Source organism: Coregonus clupeaformis, chromosome 12 (assembly GCF_020615455.1).
Source record: "Coregonus clupeaformis isolate EN_2021a chromosome 12, ASM2061545v1, whole genome shotgun sequence".
Lineage (NCBI taxonomy): Eukaryota > Metazoa > Chordata > Actinopteri > Salmoniformes > Salmonidae > Coregonus > Coregonus clupeaformis.
Genome location: NC_059203.1, coordinates 46,996,688 through 47,019,654, shown reverse-complemented (window position 1 = coordinate 47,019,654; position 22,967 = coordinate 46,996,688). Strand labels below are relative to the sequence as shown.

General features: G+C 48.0%; 1 protein-coding gene across 1 annotated transcript; it reads left to right on the top strand.

Annotated features, from left to right (window-relative positions):
• The first annotated feature begins 825 nt into the window (after positions 1 to 825).
• emp3a (epithelial membrane protein 3a) lies at positions 826 to 21,976 on the top strand. Its single transcript, XM_041893125.1, has 5 exons — positions 826 to 952; positions 10,625 to 10,747; positions 20,932 to 21,034; positions 21,266 to 21,406; positions 21,609 to 21,976. The coding sequence occupies exons 2-5, from the start codon at positions 10,670 to 10,672 to the stop codon at positions 21,782 to 21,784; spliced, it is 498 nt and encodes a 165-aa protein (XP_041749059.1). The 5' UTR covers positions 826 to 952; positions 10,625 to 10,669; the 3' UTR covers positions 21,785 to 21,976.
• The last annotated feature ends 991 nt before the right edge of the window (positions 21,977 to 22,967 follow it).

Here is a 22,967-nt window from a genome sequence, read left to right as displayed (position 1 = left end):
GATACGCCATCCCATCTGGTTTGGGCTTAGTGGGACTATCATTTGTTTTTCAACAGGACAATGACCCAACACACCTCCAGGCTGTGTAAGGGCTATTTTACCAAGAAGGAGAGTGATGGAGTGCTGCATCAGATGACCTGGTCTCCAGAATCCCCCGACCTCAACCCAATTGAGGTGGTTTGGGATGAGTCGGACGGCAGAGTGAAGGAAAAGCAGCCAGCAAGTGCTAAGCATATGTGGGTAGTCCTTCAAGACCATTGGAAAAGTATTCCAGGTGAAGCTGGTTGAGAGAATGCCAAGAGTGTGCAAAGCTGTCATTAAGGCAAAGGGTGGCTATTTGAAGAATCTGTTGAACACTTTTTTTGGTTACTACATGATTCCATGTGTGTTATTTCATAGTTTTGATGTCTTCACTATTATTCTACAATGTAGAAAATAGTAAAAATAAAGAAAAACCCTTGAATGAGTAGGTGTGTCCAAACTTTTGACTGGTACTGTGTATTTCATATTTCTACTCTTCCAATTTGCTGTAGGGTTATGGAACAGGTCTAAAGCGAAGTATTAATGATTCCAAGATGTATGAATACCATGCCAACATACAAATGTAATGTTTACAATATGTAGCTTTTCATGTGATTGACTTGCCTCATGACTTTGGGCAGGTCCAGTGAAGTGTGTAGTCAGTAGTCATTTTTAGTCAGTTGGTCCAGACTGTAGACTTTGGGGGAGGGCAGAGGAAATGGGCATTTACAACTCCCCCTATATCCCACTCTGCATTCCAACCCCTGTCTTTCTCTAAATATTGGCGATAGAGAGTGTGGGAGAAGACGAAGAGTGGAGGGGGAGGAGATTGGCATCTATGAGAAAAGCACGATTGCAGCAGAGGAGAGAGGGCTACTGAGGGTTACAGAACCAGCCACTTGGCCCCAGGAACTGAACTTTGCTATCTAAGGTAAGTCGCAACATCAAGGATTTGAACTTGACTTGACGGTCTTGATAAAGCTTTGGTTATAGTGATATCTATTGTGTTTTTCCTTTGATTTAACAGTGATACAAATAAACAATATACCAACATCATTATGTGTGTTTTGAAATAGATACTTTTAAGAATCAGTGAAAGTATATAATTGAATATAATTGTTTTGTTGTTCTCAATCTAGTGTAATGTTATCAGAGTCAATGTACTTTGTTTTCACTCAACAGTTCACTCAACTTTCAGTCACTCACTCGGTGTAACATACTATGGGGAGTCAACGACCAATCATATTCACCTCAAGAAAACTGAAATCACGCCCAACAGGCCAATGGATGCCGAGCCCGCCCTCAGAAGCCCTGCCTTCCTGGTTATAATACCAGCACACAAAGATTACGATTTTCGGCTCCAACTTACGTTTCTGTTAGTGGGGAGAGAGTACTGGTGCCCCTAAATGTTACGAGTTTTGGGTCTTGGTATCGGTTTTTGTGTTTGATAAAAGCTAACTTCTTTCTGCTCTGCTTGTGTAGCTAATGGTTCCTTGCTTAAGTAAGATGGCCAGTGGTAAGAGTAAGTTCAAAAAGGCTAACGAGCTGAGTTTTAACCTCTGACCGTGCCCTAGGGCATGTGGTTTCCAAATTAAAATTAAAGATACTCACAAGTGCTGTCCTGTTTGCTTGGGGTGGAAACACACTCAGGAGGCTTTTGACTCCGACCAGTTCGTGTAACCATTGTTTCCTGCTGGGTTCAACTTCCATTGAGAAAGATTGGGGCTGCTGGTGAAGGGTCTTTCGATGAAGCCACCTCGTGAATGGGGTTGTCTGAGGCCGGGAGAGAGCAGCAGCGGTGGTCGGAGTTGAGGCTCATTCCGGTTTCTCTGGCAGTGTTCAGAGTCTGGATTCCGGGGATGATATACTATCCCTGGCTGGCTCTGAGGCAGCTCTGGGGCAGCCTAACGCCCCCGCTTTAGATTTGGTGAAGGAGAGTGAACCATTGGTGGTTAATACGCCTTTGATGGAGCTGTGTCGTCGGGAGGCAGATCATCTGGGGATGAATTGGCCATCTTCTCCCCTGCAGCAGAGTTCCTCCAGGTTTGGGAGAAGGTATTTACCACCTGTCCCTGCAGCGGTGAAGCGCCACTTACCCCTGTATAAAGATTTTCGCCAATGAGCTAAAGGTGACCTGGGATTCCCCTCATTCAGCCAGGCTGCTGCTACCAGGTTATGGCGAGTTCATGAATCTAGAGGGTATGGAGAAGGCAGGGCTCGTTTGCAGACCGATGGATGGAAAGCTGGTGAGTAACTAAGCTCCAGAGGCTAACAAGGGGGCTAATCCTAGCACGGTGCTTCCGAATAAACAGTGCCGGTTCTTGGCAGATCAGCTGGACAAAGTGTACCAGGCTGAGGGTGTGGTGGCCCAGTCGTTGAATGTGGTCACAATGCTGCAGATGTATCATATCGATTTGCTGCAGGAGCTGAATAAGACCGTGGAGGCGGGGAAGCCGGTTTCAGAGCTTCTCAACTAAATCCGTGCTACGGCTGATTTTGTGCTGCGTCTGTCCCGCTGTGCTATCCTAGTTGTGGGGAAAGTATGGTAGCGACGGTGGAAAGGGTCTAGGCCAGAGGCGGGATACCCCGGGCCAGGGGGCGGCTTCAAGGTCGGTTTTTGATCGTCTTGGTGCTTCTGGGCAGTGGCCGACGTCTTAGCACAGATGCCATGCTGGGTCGAAGGAGAGCGGAGTGAAAGAAGCAGACCTTGTGACCCTAGCTGGAGGCCGGGGGAGTGTTCTTGGGGCCCTCCTCCCCAAGCACTTACGGTGCCAACAGTGCTCCCAAGTGGCTCTCAATGGGAGCATGTTACTGGTTGCCGAATTCCCCGTACCCGGTGTGGGCTGGGTATCAGAACGGTGGTACCACGAAACCACATGGTTTCTACCCAAAATTCCTCTGTGTTCAGGGGTATTGAGAGTGTGGTATCGTCCAGATGTGGGCATTCCCCACATTCAGACACACGGTTGTCATGAGTGGTGGATATGAAAACAAGCATGACAAAAAAATAAAAATTATCCCAGTCCTCAGGGTGGCGCTCTTCCCCTTCAGGAGATAATGTTTGGGAGACTGGCAGCGTGATCTGTCCAGTGGCGGGCATGCACAGTTTCACCATGGTTAATGAGGACGGTGACGAGGAGGTACTGTTTGCAGTTCGCTGTGCATCCTCCTCCTTTTCGTGGCATCATTTTGTCAATGGTCCTCGAGGTCCTAACGTCTGTCTTGAGAGAGATTTCCTCTCTCCTTCAAAAGCAGCCTATTCGGGTGGTCCCCATGTCAGAAGTACAGAGTGGTGGGTACAGCCGGTACTTCTTAGTTCCCAAGAGTGATGGAACGTTGTGTCCCATCCTGGACTTCCGTGTTTTAAACAAGCACCTCAAGGTTTGCAAGTTCAAAATGCTCACACTTCACCGGCTATTGTTGTCAGTGCGTCCCAGCGATTGGTTCAAATCCATAGATCTGAAGGATACGTATTTTCATGTGGCTATACATCCTCCCCACAGAAAGTTTCGGAGGTTTCATTTCGAGGGTGTGGCCTATGAGTTTCTGGTCCTGCCTTTCGGGCTCTCCCTATCACCCGCACCTTTTCTATGGTGGTGGAGGCGGCTTTGGCACCGGTGTGGTGCCAGGGAATAAGAGTATTGGCCTATCTGGATGATTGGCTGGTCGTAGCGGAGTCGAGGGAGCATGTGGAGCTCCACACGCGGGTTTCCCATATTCAGTGTCTGGGGTTCATAGTGAATTTCAAGAAAAGTAGTTTGATGCCGGCTCAGCGCATTCAGTTTCTGGGTCTCATTCTGGACTCAGTTCTGAATCATGTGTTTATGTCACAACAGAGGAGGGTCGCATTCCAGCTCTGTCTGGAAAGGTTTCAGCTGGGGCACTCGGTGCCTGTGGTTATTGGGTCTGATGGCCTCTATGATAGCTGTGGTGCCTATGGGATCCACGACTGCTGTTGCAGGGGGTACTCATGGGCCAGGTAGTGTCCCACAGGGTGATCACTACAGATGCATCCTTACTCGGATGGGTAGCGCTGTGTGTGGACTACTCGGAAAGAGGGATTTGGTCAACAGCGCAAAGAGCGCTGCATATCAATTACCTAGAGCTAGTGACTGTTTTGCTAATGTTGAGGCGTTTCCTTTTGATGATGGAAGGCCAGCATGTGATGGTAAGGTCTGACAACAGGACGGTGGTGGCGTACATCAACAGGCAGGGGGGGACGCGGTTTCTCTCTCTCCTAAACCTGGCCTGTTATCTGCTTGAATGGAGCAGTGCGCATTTCCTGACGCTCAGGGCTACATATCTTCCCGGATCTCTCAACGTGGGTGATAGGGAATCATTGTACCATCTAAACCGCTGTGAAATATATTTTTCATAACCAAAAATATAGTATTTTCAGCTGTTTGAAGCTGGTGTACAAAACCAAAAATAAAAGACGCAAAAACTTAACTTATGAACGGGAAGCATAGAAATAGCCACATAGAACAGATCTACCGCTTCTTAGACTTGCTTTCAATGAGAATGACAGATCTATAACACACGTGAATTTGGTCAGGTCTCCCAAAAAGTTACATATTGCAGCTTTAAGTGTGTGTTATTGAACAGTGAATTGCATTTCATGTCACTGTTTACATTGTATTAATCCTGCACATGTAGAGTTTAGCACACTATATTTCCCTCAGAGTTTAGTAAGTGTAATGCTGTGTAGTCAGCAGCTGTGTTAATAAGCTAATAAGTAAGTTAGCATGGTGTATCTGTAGCATGGTTAGCGCCTTAGCACTTCATATTGTGCATATGCATAGAGAACTTGTGAATAGCATAATTCTCTTAGTAACCGCTTACACGCAAGTTCTGACTGAGAACTGGTGTAAGCAGACCACTATCTCAAATCAACTGCTGATAATCTGAATAATCCTTCCAAATTTTGGCAAGTAGTTGTAAGTCTGACATCATAGAGCTGTGCCTCAAGGATACATTTTAGGTCCACTGTTGTTAATTATCTATATCAACAACATTGGGAGACATTGAGACAGCTGATGTACATTTTTATGTGGATGACACTGTTCTCTATTCAAGTGGCAGCAGATTGACTTTGGTTTAAAAACAAACTCAAATGGCTTTTAACATCATTCAACAGAATCTGTACGATTTGAAGCTTGTTCTGAATTCCTCTAAAACAAAATACATGGTATTTTCCAATACGAAACACTCTGAAAACCATGTCATCACTACCTTGGAAAGGAATTCTATAGAGCAAGTCAAGACGTACAAATATCTGGGAGTTTGGGTGCATGAGAAGCTGAGCTTCACTAATCATGTTGAGAACCTGCTAAAGAAGATAAAGTTGAGAATAGTTTTTTATTACCGGGATCAGACATGTTTTTCGTTGGAGGCCAGAAAAGAGCTGGTACGGTGTAGATTGCCCTCTATCTTGGACCACGGTGATGTAATTTATATGCAGACCTCAAGCACTACCCTGAAGGCACTTGATTCTGTGGATCATGCAACTCTTAGGTTTAGTACCAACCAAAAGCATCTGACACATCACTGTGATCTCTATCGTGCTGTCGGCTGGTCTTCGTTGCCTCTACGTAGGCTTAAACATTGGTATGCTATGACCTATAAGGTCATTTTGGGAAAACTACCACTTTATCTCTGTTCTTCTTTGATAAGGTCAGAAAATAAATACCAGCTACGGTTTCACTCCTACTTACTTTTAACGGTCCCTACAATCAGAACGGATCATGGCAAAAAGTGTTTTAGCTACTCAGCTCCGTGATCTTGGAATTCTCTACAGACCAGCTTGAAACTCCAGGATCGTGTTTCCTTGGAGGAGTTTAAAAGTTTGGTCGACTCACATGTTACTGAGGAATGTGATTGTCATTAGGAATTGATGCGGTGGTACATATGATTGATTATTTTATCTATGGCGCTTGTATGTTTCTGTAATTGAAATGTATATGTGTCTACCTCAAAACAAAATGTATGGTGTGTCTATGTCTGTAAGTTGTTACAGTATGTCTGATATTTGTCTCAAACATTGCTCCCCCCTGCTGCTGTCTTGGTTGGACCAGGTCTCGAAAAAGAGATGTAATCTCAATGAGACTAACCTGGATAAATAAAGGGGGGAAAAAAAGGGAAAAAAACAAGTTTGTTTAATTATTACCACAGAGGGTTTATAACATGTGCATCCATGGTAGTCCTTTATTAGTGGACGACGGGTCGCAGCCATAACAGTTATTTCAGTTATACTGTATGAGGAGTTATTATACACCAGTCTATTATATTGATGTACGCCTTTGCATACTATTTGGGTCATGATAGCACTTTAGTGCCTTTCCAGTGTATTAATACAGTTAGTATTTATTAGTTAGTCAAGCCTAAGATGGCGCCGGTGCACGTTACTTCAGTAATTGTGTTGTGTCCCACCCTTTCCGGTGTCTTTATGGGATTCAGTGAGATTCCATCCATTCAGTTATTAGTGATGGTATAGTCATTAATGTGCTACTACTGCTAACTAGTGGTGCTTTAGTTTAAGCCTTTTATGTGTAGTAACCTGTTATAGTGATGCCATATAGTTTCTATTGTCATGCAATATCATTGTATAATAGCTGTATATCATTCCTGATATTGATGGCACTTTTGTTAACTGCTTCTTCCTATAGGAAAACCACACATACACACACATACACGGACGCTTTCACACCGAAGTGTGCCTTGTGTCAAGCTATAGCTCTGTACATGCTGTGCTGCCTTCATACGGTGCTGTTATATACTGTCTATCTTCAAGTCAACTGCAAGTCAACTATTCACAGATGCAAGCACACCCATACCAAACCAACAACCTAAGAATAATACAGTCCTTTAGCCCACTATATTGTGGTCCGTTTGAGCCGGATAAAAGTGTTTACTCCCGGATCGAGATGCAGCGAGTTACCGGTGAAGCCTGGACCTGGTCTGATCAACCATGGCACCAAGCCTCACCTTATCCAAGTTATAGTAGCACAGCACAGTATGTACATGGGCAAGAAGACGACCTTCAGCCTCGCATGGAGGGAGCTGCCAAGACGACACCCCTCACTCCACCCAGTCCCTTCCTCTCCAGCCAGGCCAGATGGGACACAACTCCAGATGAGTGGGAGACCTTTAGAGAGTACAGGTCCGTCCTAGACTCCCATCTGACCCATGAGGACAGAAGGACAGTCTCACTCAGCTATGTGAGCAACAAGAAGAGAGCTCATACCCCAGTCTATAGCTAGACTCTCTCCCACTAAGCCAGCCTCTACAGAGCCCTCATCCCGAGGCATCCCTGTAGCAGAGAGAGTTCTGCCGACACCACCACGGCCCGCATCAGAGCCTGCTGAGCATACGGAGCCGTCACCCAATGAAGAGGATAAGGCTTGTGAAGGACAGTATGACAACTGTGAGTTGACTGACCCTCCACTGTGGCCTCCAGTTAGTGATGAGTCACTACTGCTGTGTCATCAGAGTGACACTCCAAGCCTTCAGTGCGGCTACCAAGAGCCTTCTCCAGTAGCTCCCTCAGTCCCGGCACTCACCACACCTGTCTGAAGGCTATTCATCCACTAGTGGTCCAGCTAAGAGACATACTGTACCTACCTGTCAGCTCCCAGACACTTCCAGTGTGGAGAACCAGCCCGCTGACGGTGGTAGGGTGTATCCCTGCCACTGGTTCTCAGTTTGCTTTCAGCATGGGTATCCATCCTGTTCCTGACAAGGTGTTCCAGTCTGCCCCCGCTGGGGACTCATCAGCCAACAGTAGCCTTCAGCCAACCGTTGTTACAGAGTCGCCACGGGCTCCTGCTACAGAGCTAAAGTTAGTCAGCATGGTGGACTCTTCAGCTGCTCCAGCTACAGAGCATCAGTCAGCAGTAGCCATCATGGAGCTCCAAACCACCTACCCCTGTCCCGGAGCCCAGACCAGCTACCACAGATGGGTCCCAGACTGCCCTTACCCCAGGGTTAATGCTGATTACAACAAAGCTAACTCATTCTTCCCTCAGGTTACAGTCTGCCAAAGAGTATGGGGCTGAGCCTACCCCTGTTAGGTCAGACTCAGCGTCTTCCACTCAGGAGGGGCAGCGTTCTCTACCCACGGGTGCCCAGCCTGCCTCTATCATTGAAGACCCGCTGCCTCCTACCCTGGCAGTCCAGCCAGACCTGGACCTGAAGGTACAAGCTGGCCCTGTCTTCAGGTCCCCACCTCCTGCAACAGAGATCCATCGTGTTGTAGCCACAGGGCCACAGACCGCTGTTGATGCAGATCATCAGCCAACACCTCCCTCTCTGCCACCAGCCGCAGCCCAGGGATCCTCAGCCCCTGTCCCAGTATCTCTGCCACCAGCTGCAGCCCAGGGGCCACCACCTGGCTCTAAGCTAAGAGTCATCCCTGTTCCAGTTAGGGGGCTTCAGAAGCCAACAACAAGCCCCCACCTGCCCCTGATGAAGAGCCCAGCTCATCTCCAGCCACGGGCCCTCCCATGTTGCCAGGACTACAGTACTACAGTATGTCTTACAGGTCCCTAGCTTTCAAACTGTTCCCTTTCTCTCCTCCTCTGTTTGCTTCTAGTGAACAACGGAGGTTGCATGGCCTGTGTCTGGTGTGTGCTTTACGTAGGTATATGAATAGGACCAAGGATATCCCAGTTTTTGACCATCTTTTTGTCTGTTTTGCTAATCCAGCTCGGGGTAGGGGCGCTTTCTAAGCAGCGTCTTTCTAATTGGATTGTGGAGGCTAGTTTCCAGTGTGTTTGAGCCTTAGGCTGCCGTGGCAGAGCAAGAATACACAGTTTCCAGGTTACTGCAGGTTTCCTGTGGGTTTGAGCCTCGGGCTGCCGTGTAGCCTCCTGTAGCTCAATTGGTAGAGCATGGCGCTTGCAACACCAGGGTTGTTGGTTCGATTCCCATGGGGGGCCAGTATGAAAAATATATGCACTCACTAACTGTAAGTCGCTCTGGATAAGAGCGTCTGCTAAATGACTAAAATGGAAATGTTCAACGACTCTGGTCATGTTATGCAGCGTGAATGTGCGCTTTACCAAGTCATGACAGGTGTTCTGTTGTTTTAGACTTGCGGTTGCTTATACAAGTTCTGATGTTTCAGGCTCGCAAGGTAAGTAGTGTTCTTGGAACTGTGGGGTCTATGGACTTTGGCTGAAGTGGTAGCGTTTCAGTTGACATAGCCAAGTTGGCCTCATGAGGCTCTGACAGTTGATGCTGCTCAGGTAAGTATTAGGGAAAAAGGTGGCTTCTGTAACCCCTTTTTGGAGCCGGTGGAACCTGTGTGTGCTTGGGCTGCCGTGGGCCTCCTAGTTTGGTAGTTTGACCCTCTGAGCCGGCTTGGGGCGTGATTATATGTCCCCATAGTATGTTATACCGAGTGACCAACTGAAAGGGAACATACAGTTCTGACTATAACTACTGTTCCCTAAAAGAGGGAACGAGGTATGACATATTTTGGCCCCGCGCCAACAGGGGGTTTGGGTTTGCTGACGAGCGGTACTGAATTGATTAAATGAATGCGAACATCGGTATTATAGCCAGGAAGGCGGGGCTTCCAAGGGCAGGCTCGGCGTCAATTGGCCCATTGGGAGTGATTTCAGTTCTCTTCAGGTGAATATGATTGGTTGTTGACTCCCCATGGTATTGTATACCTCATTCCCTCCTTCAGGGATCAGTAGTTATATTCATAACTGTACGTTCTCCCTCCTACTATGTTAATTCCTCAGGTTTGCTCATCTTCGTACTAGGTAGGTACTACATAAACAGTACAGTTTACCTCAGCAGTGAAAAAGCCTAATGCAAACCAGATAAAGAATGTGACGAGACACATACCTTTTAAAATAGTCATGATCAATATAATGGAAACAAATCTCACTCTCACTGTTTCACACAGAGGAACATGTAGGTGTTGTATTTGAATTCAGAAAGGAGAAGAACAGTACACACACACAGTCTGCTCTATTCTGGAACTGAATGTCTGAACTTAGTCCTGTCAGAATGGGCCAGCTTGAAAGGGCAAGCTAGAGGAGACTGTGAAATTAACACCTTTCAAGAAATCCTCATATTCCAGCCATTTGTTGTTGGATAGAGATACATATTAGATTATTTAAAACAGTATGAGGATGGGATATAATCTTGTCCTGCATTGCTTCTAAACGTCTGTATATATGTGCACAGGCTCACAGGAAAGAGACACGTAAACATACTGTACATGTTTCTAGTCTGATTGAAATTATAATAGTGATAATAGTAGCAGCAGACAGGGGTTTCAGACAAGAGACAGGACATTTATTTACAAAAGCTACAGCATGTTGGAGCTCTGCTATGTTCTTCAAAAGCAGTTCAGGCTCTGTAGATAGAGTGAAATTCCCCTGACTAAGATGCCTGTGGTGGGTTGATAGATGGGCAGAGAGAGATAGTCACTGTAGGCCGATGTTGAGGAGCATGATGAAAGTGAACATGTTTCCCCCTGAGAGAGAGAGAGAGAGAGAGAGAGAGAGAGAGAGAGAGAGAGAGAGAGAGAGAGAGAGAGAGAGAGTAATGTTTCAGGCCACTGTCTCAAGACTCTGTCTGTGTCCAGGACCCTTGGGTGTAGCCTCTGTGGAAGCTCCCAGTAGCAGCCATCATGGTTCTCCTGCTCATGTCTGTGACTGTGCTGCATCTGCTCACTCTGGCCATGCTGTTCATCGCCACCATGGAGAAGGTGAGACACTCTCCACTGTTAGCCAAATAGTATTCATGCATAAAAAACTAATAATGAAAGAAAAGCATTGTAAGTTTGAATTTTGTAAAGTTAGTGTGGGAGAGGTGGAACAATTATTGTTATCGATCAATAATGACAAACCTCCTGGCATTGACAACTTAGATGGAAAGCTACTGAGGATGGTAGCTGACTCTATGGCTACTCCTATCTGTCCTATCTTTAATCTGAGTCTAGAGGAAAGTGATTGTCCTCCACTACCCAAGAATGGTAAAACAGCCTTTCCTGGTTCTAACAGCAGACGTATCAGCCTGCTGCCAGTTCTTAGCAAACTGTTGGAAAAATGGTGTTTGACCATATACAATGCTACTTCTCTGTAAACAAGTTGACAACAGACTTTCAGCATGCTTATAGAGAAGGGCACTCAACGTGTACTGCACTGACACAAATGACTGATGATTGGTTGAAAGAAATTGATAATAAGAAGATTGTGGGAGCTGTACTGTTAGACTTCACCATAACCTGTTGTTTTATGGCTTTTACATCCTCTGCCATATCATGGATTCAGAGCTATTTACAGTGGTGTGAAAAAGTGTTTACCCACTTCCTGATTTCTTATTTGTTTGCATGTTTGTCACACTTAAATGTTTCAGATCATCAAACAAATTTAAATATTAGTCAAAGATAACACAAGTAAACACAAAATGCAGTTTTGAAATGAAGGTTGTTATTATTAAGGGAAAACAAAATCCAAACCCACATGGCCCTGTGTGAAAAAGTGATTGCCCCCTACAACCTAATAACTGGTTGGGCCACCCTTAATAACTGCAATCAAGAGTTTGCAATAACTTGCAATGAGTCTTTTATAGCGCTGTGGAGGAATTTTGGCCCACTCATCTTTGCAGAATTGTTGTAATTCAACCACATTGGAGGGTTTTTGAGCATGAACTGCCTTTTTAAGGTCATGCCACAGCATCTCAATAGGATTCAGGTCAGGCCTTGACTAGGCCACTCCAAAGTCTTCATTTTGTTTTTCTTCAGCCATTCAGAGGTGGACTTGCTGGTGTGTTTTGGATCATTGTCCTGCTGCAGAACCCAAGTTCGCTTCAGCTTGAGGTCACGAACAGATGGCCGAACATTCTCCTTCAGGATTTTTTGGTAGACAGCAGAATTCATGGTTCCATTTATCACAGCAAGTCTTCCAGGTCCTGAAGCAGCAAAACAGGCCCAGACCATCACACTACCACCACCATATTTTACTGTTGGTATGATGTTATTTTTCTGAAATGCGGTGTTACTTTTTCGCCAGATGTAATGGGACACACACCTTCCTAAAAGTTCAACTTTTGTCTAGTCAGTCCATAGAGTATTTTCCCAAAGGTCTTGGGCATCATCAAGATGTTTTATGGAAAAAATGAGACGAGCCTTAATGTTCTTTTTGCTCAGCAGTGGTTATCATCTTGGAACTCTGCGATGCAGGCCATTTTTGCCCAGTCTCTTTCTTATGGTGGAGTCATGAACACTGACCTTAACTGAGGCAAGCGAGGCCTGCAGCTCTTTGGATGTTGTTGTGGGGTCTTTTGTGACCTCTTGGATGAGTCGTCGCTGCGCTCTTGGGGTAATTTTGGTGCGCCGGCCACTCCTGGGAAGGTTCACCACTGTTCCATGTTTTCGCCATTTGTGGATAATGGCTCTCACTGTGGTTCGCTGGAGTCCCAAAGCTTTAGAAATGGCTTTATAACCTTTTCCAGACTGATAGATCTCAATTACTTTCTTTCTCATTTGTTCCTGAATTTCTTCGAATCTCGGCATGATGTCTAGCTTTTGAGGATCTTTTGGTCTACTTCACTTTGTCAGGCAGGTCCTATTTAAGTGATTCCTTGATTGAGAACAGGTGTCGCAATAATCAGGCCTGGGTGTGGCTAGAGGAATTGAGCTCAGGTGTGATAAACCACAGTTGAGTTGTGTTATAACAGGGGGGGCAAACACTTTTTCACACAGGGCCATGTAGGTTTGGATTTAGTTTTCCCTTAATAATAACAACCTTCATTTCAAAACTGCATTTTGTGTTTACTTGTGTTATCTTTGACTAATATTTAAATTTGTTTGATGATCTGAAACATTTAAGTGTGAGAAACATGCAAACAAATAACAAATCAGGAAGGGGGCAAACACTTTTTCACACCACTGTATCTACGAGAACAGAGGGTTTTCTTTAATGGAACGTTCTCTAATGTCAAACATGTAGGGTGTGGTGTACCGCAGGGCAGCTCTCTAGGCTCTCTACTCTTTTTACCAATGACCTGCCACTGGCATTTAACAAAGCCTGTGTGTCCATGTATACTGATGAGTCAACCGTATACGTGTCAGCAACCACAGCTAATGAAGTCACTTAACAAGGAATTGCAGTCAGTTTTGGAATGGGTGGCCAGTAATAAACTGGTCCTGAACATCTCTAAAACTAAGAGCATTGTATTTGGTACAAATCATTCCTAAGCTCTAGACCTCAGTTGAATCTGGTAATGAATGGTGTGGCTGTTGAACAAGTTGAGGAGACTAAATTACTTGGTGTTACCTTAGATTGTAAACTGTCATGGTCAAAACATATAGATTCAATGGTTATAAAGATGGGGAGAGGTTTGTCCGTAATAAAGAGATGCTCTGCTTTTTTGATACCACACTCCAAAAAGCAAGTCCTGCAGGCTCTAGTTTTGTCTTATCTTGACTATGGTCCAGTCGTGTGGTCCAGTGCTGCAAAGAAAGACTGTCACGGTTTCGGCCGAGGCTGCCTCTCTTCCTTGCTCGGGCAGCTTCGGCGTTCGTCGTCTCCGGAATACTAGCTGCCACCGTTGCATGTTTCTATGTTCGTTTGCTTTTGTCTGATTGTTGTTACACCTGTTATCGTTTAGTGTAATTAGTGTCCTATAAGTTCTCGTTGTGTTTGTCTAGTGTTGTGTGTGATTGTTTTACTGTCGATGCGTTTTGCTGGACGTATTACTGTTTGCTCGGTTGAGCTGTTCTCCATTGTGTTGGAGTGTTTTGTCGCACCTGTGTAGTGCGCCCGTTTTGTTTTCGCCTGCGTGCGGAGTTTCGCCTTCGGGCTAGTTTGTGCGTTTCTCTTGTGGATATTTCACTAAAGTCTTTGGACTGTACTTCTGCGTCCTGCGCCTGATTCCACCACCACACCCACCTACAGCAACACTGACAGAATCACACACCTGCTCGAATGGAATCAGCAGGAGCCGCAGCAGCACAGGCGACGCTGGAGGACAGGGTCCGCGAGCAGAATGACCAGATCCTGCGGATGGGGTCCGCCCTGCAGGAGGTGATCACCACCATCCGAGGCTGGGAGACCCGAGGGACACCTCCACCGCCATCTTCCCTGCCCTCACCATCGGCAAGTCAGCCCATTCCCGCTCCGGAACCCAGAGGAGTTCGACTCTCGCTCCCGAGGGCCTACGATGGGACCGCTGCCGGGTGTCAGGGATTCCTTCTCCAGGTGGAGCTTTACCTGGCCACCGTGCACCCGGCCAGAGCATATGAGCGGAGTGGAGCGGGAGCGAGCGTGGAGCGTGAGCGGACGGATTTTGAACAGAGCGCAGAGCGGCATTTTTAAAAGGACGGAGCGTCGCCCTATGTCCCGCTCCAATTTCGCTCGCTCACACCACGAGTCTGAAGCATGCTCAAGCCTGACCCAGAATCCATCTGTTTAATTTAATTTGTGTCGTCCATGAATTTGTATTTTATAGAGCGACAGGAGCAGCAGCAGAAACAAGAGAAAAGGGTTGAGGAATTCAAAAGTTTATTCACTGCATGCAAAGGCCCAACCATAACAAGGGAGAGAAAAAGAGAGCTGGATGTAGCATTTTTAAAAATGATTTTCATGGACTATGAACCGCTGAGTAAAGGAGAACGCGAAGGGATGCAACACTTCGCCAGCGCAGCTCAACCGGGCTACACCCCCCCCCCCCCAAGAAACTATGATAAATCAGTACTTTACTTTGTCAAATTTACATCTGAGATGCCCCATCCACATGCTTCAGCTGGCGATCAAAAACGCAGTTAACGAGCACAACAACATTAATAGGCTGTTAGTGAAAGTCGGGCACCTGGTGAAAAGTGTACGCAAGAGCACAGAGGAAACCGACCAATTAGGTGTCCGCCCCACAAATGCCTGCGCCATTCGATGGAGCAGCCAGCTGCGGATGATTCAGTCATTCATCCGGTTGTTCCAAAAAGACCCGTTATGGCAAAACAAACTCAAGTCTAATGTTGCTAACATCACCCTGAATCAAGTACGGCAGCTGACGCACCTTGTCAGTGTGCTGACATCACTAGCAGACCTCACAGACAAAATGCAGGAGCTGGGGAACCTGGGGATGATCCTCCCTGCTGTCACATAAATCAAATCCCTGCTCACCAATTACACTCACGCTGCACTTCCAATGGGCATCGCTGCTTTTGCAGAAACATTGGCAAACAACGTGTCAATTCGCTATGGAATATACTATACTGATTAACATCTCATTTTAGCGTCAGTGTTAGATCCCCGTTTCAAGACAGAATGGATAATCCGAGATGAGTCTGTATGCAACAAATTCGGGGAGATAAAGTAAGGCTGTGGTTTAAGCTAAAAGTGAAATACATGCAGATTTTGTTCCTTTTTTGGAGTGAGCGTGGGCGATTTGAGTGGAGCGCGATGCAAACTGCGTTGAGCGCTGAGCGATAATGAGCGGACTGGCCTGATGTGGCTTTGAGCGGGGGGAGCGGAGGGGTGAACAGCTCCGTGAGCGAGGAGCTGAGATTCTCACCGCTCCACTCCGCTCATATGCTCTGCACCCGGCGCCCTCGGGACACGAGAGCGTGTCCGCCCTGATCTCCTGCCTTTCCGGCAAGGCGTTGGAATGGGCCAACGCAGAGTGGAGGAGAATAGACGCTACCACCATCACGTACGACGAGTTCTCCCGCCGCTTCAGGGCGGTGTTTGACCATCCCCCGGAGGGGAAAGCGGCGGGGGAGCGTCTGTTCTGCCTCCGGCAGGGGAAGAGGAGTGCCCAGGAGTTCGCCTTGGAATTCCGTACTCTAGCGGCGGATGCAGGGTGGAATGAGCGGGCCCTCATCGATCACTACCGATGTAGTCTACGTGAGGACGTCCGTAGGGGAGCTGGCCTGTAGGGACACCAGCCTCTCGTTCGACCAGTTGGTCGACATGTCCATCAGGCTGGATACCCTGCTAGCTACCCGCGGACGTCCCGAGGGGGGTCCGTCCATTTCACCCTCCAGCGCCTCTGAGCCGTGCCCCATGGAGCTCGGGGGCGCTGGCGCTAGAGAGAGGAGGGGTCGGATTACGAGGGGGTCCATCTCCTGCACCAACTGTGGTCGGGGAGGACACACCGCGGCTAGGTGCTGGGGATGGCCTCCTAGGGGAGAAGACAACAGGTCCCGCACTGGGGAGTCCTTCCAGGTGAGTAGGCGCCCCACTCACCCAGAGCTCTCTGTTGCACACTTCTGTATACCTGTGCGTTTTCCACAGGTAGCACCTCATTCCCAGCATAAGGCGCTGGTAGATTCAGGCGCGGCTGGGAATTTTGTTGATAAGAAATGTTGTTTAGCCTTAGGGATTCCCCTTCTCCCTGTTGACGTCCCCTTCCCCGTTCATGCCCTAGATAGCCGTCCGTTGGGTGCGGGCTTGATCAGGGAGGTCACGGCGCCACTTAGGATGTGTGCGCAGGGGGGTCATCAGGAGATGATCCAGCTATTTCTGATCGACTCGCCTGCGTATCCGGTGGTGCTGGGCATGCCCTGGTTGAGTACCCATAACCCATCTATTTCGTGGCAGGAGAGGGCTCTGATGGAGTGGTCTGCCCAGTGTGTGGGTCGATGTTTAGGCGTTTCCGTAGGGGCTACCTCGGTGGAGAGTCCAAACCAGGTGCCCGCATTGCACGTTCCCCCTGAGTATGGGGATTTGGCTATTGTGTTCAGTAAGTCGAGGGCAACGCAGTTGCCTCCCCATAGGCAGGGAGATTGTGCGATAGACCTCCAGGCAGGAGCTGCGCTCCCACGGAGCCATGTGTATCCTCTGTCTCAGGAGGAGAAGAGAGCTATGGAGACTTACATAGACGAATCTCTGAGACAAGGATACATACGGCCCTCCACTTCCCCTGCGTCCTCGAGTTTCTTTTTTGTGAAGAAAAAGGATGGTGGGTTACGCCCGTGCATTGATTACCGTGGTCTCAATCAGATCACGGTGAAGTACAGTTATCCACTCCCGCTGATTGCGACCATGACGGAGTCATTGCACGGGGCGCGTTTCTTCACTAAATTAGATCTCAGGAGCGCGTACAACTTGGTGCGCATTAGGGGGGCGATGAATGGAAGACAGCCTTTAGTACCACCTCGGGCCATTACGAGTATCTTGTCATGCCATACGGGTTGATGAACGCTCCTTCAGTTTTCCAATCATTCGTGGATGAGATCTTCAGGGACATGCAGGGGCAGGGGGTGGTCGTGTACATAGATGACATTCTCGTGTACTCGCCTACCCGAGTCGAGCATGTGGCCCTGGTGCGCCGAGTGTTGCGGAGGCTGTTGGAGCACGACCTGTATGTCAAGGCAGAGAAGTGTCTGTTTTTCCAGGAGTCGGTCTCCTTTTTGGGTTATCAGTTGTCTGCGTCAGGGGTGAAGATGGAGGTAGACCGGGTGTCAGCCGTGCGTAATTGGCAAACGCCAACCACTGTGAAGGAGGTGCAGCAGTTTTTGGGGGTTTGCGAATTACTACCGGAGGTTTATCCGGGGTTTTGGACAGGTGGCAGCTCCCATAACGTCTCTTTTGAAGGGGGGGTCCGGTGCGTCTGCAGTGGTCAGCCGAGGCGGACAGGGCGTTTGGGAGGCTGAAGGACCTGTTTACCTCGGCCCCGGTGCTGGCGCATCCGGATCCCTCTTTACCATTTCAGGTAGAGGTGGACGCGTCAGAGGCCGGTATAGGAGCCGTGCTTTCGCAACGGTCCGGCGCGCCACCTAAACTCCGCCCCTGTGCTTTTTATTCCAAGAAGCTCAGTCCGGCGGAGCGAAACTATGACGTAGGGGACAGGGAGCTGTTAGCCATGGTACAGGCCCTAAAGGTGTGGAGGCACTGGCTTGAGGGGGCTCAACACCCTTTCCTCATTTTGACGGACCACCGTAACCTGGAGTACATCCGGGCAGCGAGGAGGCTGAACCCTCGCCAGGCGAGGTGGAATATGTTTTTGACCCGGTTCACATTTAAGATCACGTACATCCCTGGGTCACAGAACGGTAAGGCAGACGCACTGTCTCGGCGGTATGACACGGAGGAGAGGTCCGTGGAGCCCACTCCCATACTGCCGGAGTCTTGTCTGGTGGCACCGGTAGTGTGGGAGGTCGATGCTGAACTCGAGCGGGCGTTACGCACCGACCCTAGTCCACCTCAATGCCCGGAGGGTCGGAAGTACGTTCCGCTCGAGGTTCGGGATCGATTGATCTATTGGGCTCACACGTCACCCTCCTCTGGACACCCTGGTATCGGCCGGACAGTGCACTGTCTTAGTGCCAAGTACTGGTGGCCCACGTTGGCGAGGGATGTGAGGGTTTATGTTTCCTCCTGCTCGGTGTGCGCCCAGTGTAAGGCGCCTAGACATCTGCCTAGGGGTAAGTTACTACCCCTGCCCGTTCCACAACGACCATGGTCTCACCTCTCGGTGGATTTCCTCACTGACCTTCCTCCTTCACAGGGGAATACCACTATACTGGTCGTTGTGGACCGGTTTTCTAAGGCCTGTCGTTTGCTCCCTATGCCGGGCCTTCCTACTGTCCTGCAAACTGCCGAAGCACTATTCACCCATGTGTTCCGGCACTACGGGGTACCCGAGGATATTGTGTCTGATCGAGGTCCCCAATTTACCTCCAGAGTCTGGAGAGCTTTTATGGAGCGGTTGGGGGTCTCGGTGAGCCTCACCTCGGGTTACCACCCGGAGAGTAATGGGCAGGTGGAACGTGTGAACCAGGATGTGGGTATATTTCTTAGAACATACTGCCAGGACCGGCCGGAGGAGTGGGCAAGGTACGTTCCCTGGGACGAAATGGCCCAGAATTCCCTACGCCATTCCTCCACTAACCTAACCCCTTTCCAATGTGTGTTAGGTTACCAGCCGGTTCTGGCACCTTGGCAGCAGAGCCAGATCGAGGCTCCTGCGGTGGATGAGTGGGTGCGGCACTCGGAGGAGACATGGAACGCTGCACACGTCCACCTGCAGCGGGCCCTCCGTCGTCATAAGGCGAGCGCCGATCTCCACCGCAGTGAGGGACCGGTGTACGCACCTGGTGATCGAGTCTGGCTCTCTACCAGAAACCTGCCCCTCCGCCTGCCCTGTCGGAAACTGGGTCGGCGGTTTGTAGGGCCATTTAAAGTCCTGAGAAGATTGAACGAGGTGTGTTACAAATTACAACTACCTGTTGAGTATAAAAGTATTAACCCCTCGTTCCATGTGTCTCTTCTCAGGCCGGTGGTAGCTGGCCCACTCCAAGAAAGTGAGATCAGGGAGACTCCTCCGCCCCCATTGGACATCGAGGGGGCACCGGCGTACTCCGTGCGGTCCATCTTGGATTCGAGACGTCGGATGGGGGTCTCCAATATCTAGTGGAGTGGGAGGGGTACGGCCCGGAGGAACGGTGCTGGGTGCCGAGGAGAGACATTTTGGACCCGTCTCTCCTGACGGAATTCCATCGTGGGCACCCGACGCACCCCTGCTCCGCGTCCTCCTGGTCGTCCCCCGAGGCCGGAGTCGGCGCACGTCTGGAGCCGCGCGTCAAGGGGGGGTACTGTCACGGTTTTGGCCGAGGCTGCCTCTCTTCCTTGCTCGGGCAGGCTTCGGCGTTCGTCGTCTCGGAATACTAGCTGCCACCGTTGCATGTTTCTATGTTCGTTTGCTTTTGTCTGATTGTTGTTACACCTGTTATCGTTTAGTGTAATTAGTGTCCTATAAGTTCTCGTTGTGTTTGTCTAGTGTTGTGTGTGATTGTTTTACTGTCGTGCGTTTTGCTGGACGTATTACTGTTTGCTCGGTTGAGCTGTTCTCCATTGTGTTGGAGTGTTTTGTCGCACCTGTGTAGTGCGCCCGTTTTGTTTTCGCCTGCGTGCAGAGTTTCGCCTTCGGGCTAGTTTGTGCGTTTCTCTTGTGGATATTTCACTAAAGTCTTTGGACTGTACTTCTGCGTCCTGCGCCTGATTCCACCACCACACCCACCTACAGCAACACTGACAAAGACCTAGTTAAGCTGCAGCTGACCCAAAACAGAGCAGCACGTCTTGCTCTTCACTGTAATCAGAGGGCTAATATAAATACTATGCATGCCAGTCTCTCTTGACTAAGAGTTGAGGAGAGACTGATTGCATTACCTCTTCTCTTTATAAGAAAAACTAATGTGTTGAAAATTCCAAATTGTTTGCATAGTCAACTTCGACACAGCTCTGACACACACACTTACCCCACCAGACATGCCACCATGGGTCTTTTCACAGACCCCAAATCCAGAACAAATTCAAGAAAGCGCACAGTATTATATAGAGACATTATTGCATGGAACTCCCTTCCATCTCATATTGCTCAAATGAACAGCAAACCTGGTTTCAAAAAACAGATAAAGCAACATCTCACGGCACAAAGCCTCTCCCCTATTTGACCTAGATAGTTTGTGTGTATGTATTGACACGTAGGCTATGTGTGCCATTTTTTTATGTATGTAGTTCTGTCCTTGAGCTGTTCTTGTCCATTAATGTTCTATAATATGTCATGTTGAATTTTTTGTGTGGACCCCAGGAAGAGTAGCTGCTGCTTTCGTAACAGCTAACGGAGATCCTAATAAAATAGCAAAATACCAAATCCGACTCTGCAGCACTCCCTTTCCTGGCTTATGTTGCTGATATGAGTATCAAAGGCTGAGGAGAGCAACCACAACATTGTTGAATGTCAGCATATTGATAGTGCTATGGTGCTGAAGAAAAACCCACCGTGACCTTATATAATATGCAGGAATTTGATTTATGGATACCTAATCACATCTAAAGCTCTGAAGGAATCCAGCAGTTGGTAGTAGCCTACCCAGTTTTATGATTTGGGCAGATTTCCTGCCTACTGAACTAAACCTTTCTTGTATTGTGTGTCTCTCTCTAGTCCTGGTGGGTCTGGGCCGATGCTGAGTTCACAGACCTCTGGTATAACTGCATTCATGACAACGTAACTGGAAACTGGCTGTGTGCTGCCTCTAATGAAAATGGTAAATAAAATAGGACGTTTTATCTAGTGATCTTTATGATCTAGTCTCCATGTGATTGAGGATGTATATTTATGTAACTGTGTCCAACCAGTATTCTGTGTAATTATGCCTTTGAGTGATCATGTGCATTATGTTTGTGTTTTGTGTTTCCAATATAGTCTTCATATTCAATGTGTCTGTGTTTTGGTCCCAAAGACATGGAGTCTTATGGCTCTTCTCTTGTTCCTCCAGACTGGCTGCAGGCTGTCCAGGCCCTGATGGTCTTCTCTGTGGTCTTCTCCTCTATCTCCTTTCTGGTCTTCCTGGGTCAACTTTTCACCATGTCTAAAGTCGGGCTCTTCTATTTCACAGGCCTTTGTCAGGTCTTCGCAGGTACTGTACCGGACAAGAACTTACCAGTTTATGGCAACCAGTTATTTTGTGTGTGTACTTACTGTATATTATTTGAGAGGTTTGTCATTAACCTAAATAAGTTGTTTCCTCATTCTCTGTTAGTTGTGGTTATTCATTCACACACATTTATTCTCTGAAGAGAATTGACCCTCCCTGTCCCCTATCTGCTTTGCTCCTCCAGGATTCACATCATTTGCTGCCTCGCTCATCTTCACGTTCCACCGTAAGGAAATCCTGGAGGACTCCAGAGACCTGAGCATGGGTCACTTTGGCCACTGCTTCATCCTGGCCTGGTCCTGTGTACCCCTCCTGCTCTTCAGTGGAGTTCTGTATGTCCACCTGCGCAAGAGGCAGTGAGCCAAGACAGATGTGAGGGCAATAAGCAGCATCATTCAGTATTACTTGGTATTGTTAGCCTGTTATCACTTGACTGTAGTGAACAACAACAGATATGCAATGTACGATGAAAGAGAGGTCTTTATTTTCTCTGTATTAGATTTCCAATGGGATTTATATACACTACATGACCATAAGTATGTGGACACCTGCTCGCCGAACATCTCATTCCAAAATCATGGGTATTAATATGGAGTTCGTCCCCCCCTTTGCTGCTATAACAGCCTCCACTCTTCTGGTAAGGCTTTCCACTAGATGTTGGAACAGGGGGCATTGTCATGCTGAAACAGGAAAGGGCCTTCCCCAAACTGTTGCCACAAAGTTGGAAGGACAGAATCGTGTAGAATGTCATTGTATGCTGTAGTTTTAAGATTTCCCTTCACTGGAACTAAGGGGCCTAGCCCGAACAATGAAAAACAGCCCCAGACCATTATTCCTCCTCCATCAAACTTTACAGTTGGCACTATGCATTCGGACAGATAGCGTTCTCCTGGCATCCTCCAAACCCAGATTTGTCCGTCGGACTGCCAGATGGTGAAGAGTGATTCATCACTCCAGAGAACGCGTTTCCACTACCTCAGAGTCCAATGGCGGCGAGCTTTACACCACTCCAGCCGACGCTTGGCATTGCGCATGGTGATCTTAGGCTCGGCCAGGGAAATCCATTTCATTAAGCTCCAGACAAACAGTTATTGTGCTGACGTTGCTTCCAGAAGCAGTTTGGAACTCGGTAGTGAGTGTTGCAACTGAGGACAGACCATTTTTATGCGCTACGTGCTTCAGCACACTGTGAGCTTTTGTGGCCTACCACTTCGTGGCTGAACCGCTGTTGCTGCTAGACGTTTCCACTTTACAATAACGGAACTTACAGTTGACCAGGGCAGCTCTAGCAGGGCAGAAATTTGACAAACTGACTTGTTGGAAAGATAGCATCCTATGACGGTGCCACGGGCTCTTCAGTAAGGCCATTATACTGCCAATATTTGTGTATGGAGATTGCATGGCTGTGCACTCGATTTTATACACCTGTCAGCAATGGGTGTGGCTGAAATAGGAGAATCCACTCATTTGAAGGGGTGTCCACAAACTTTTGTATATATAGTGTATGTATTGTGTACATACTATTACTTTATCTGTGAAATAC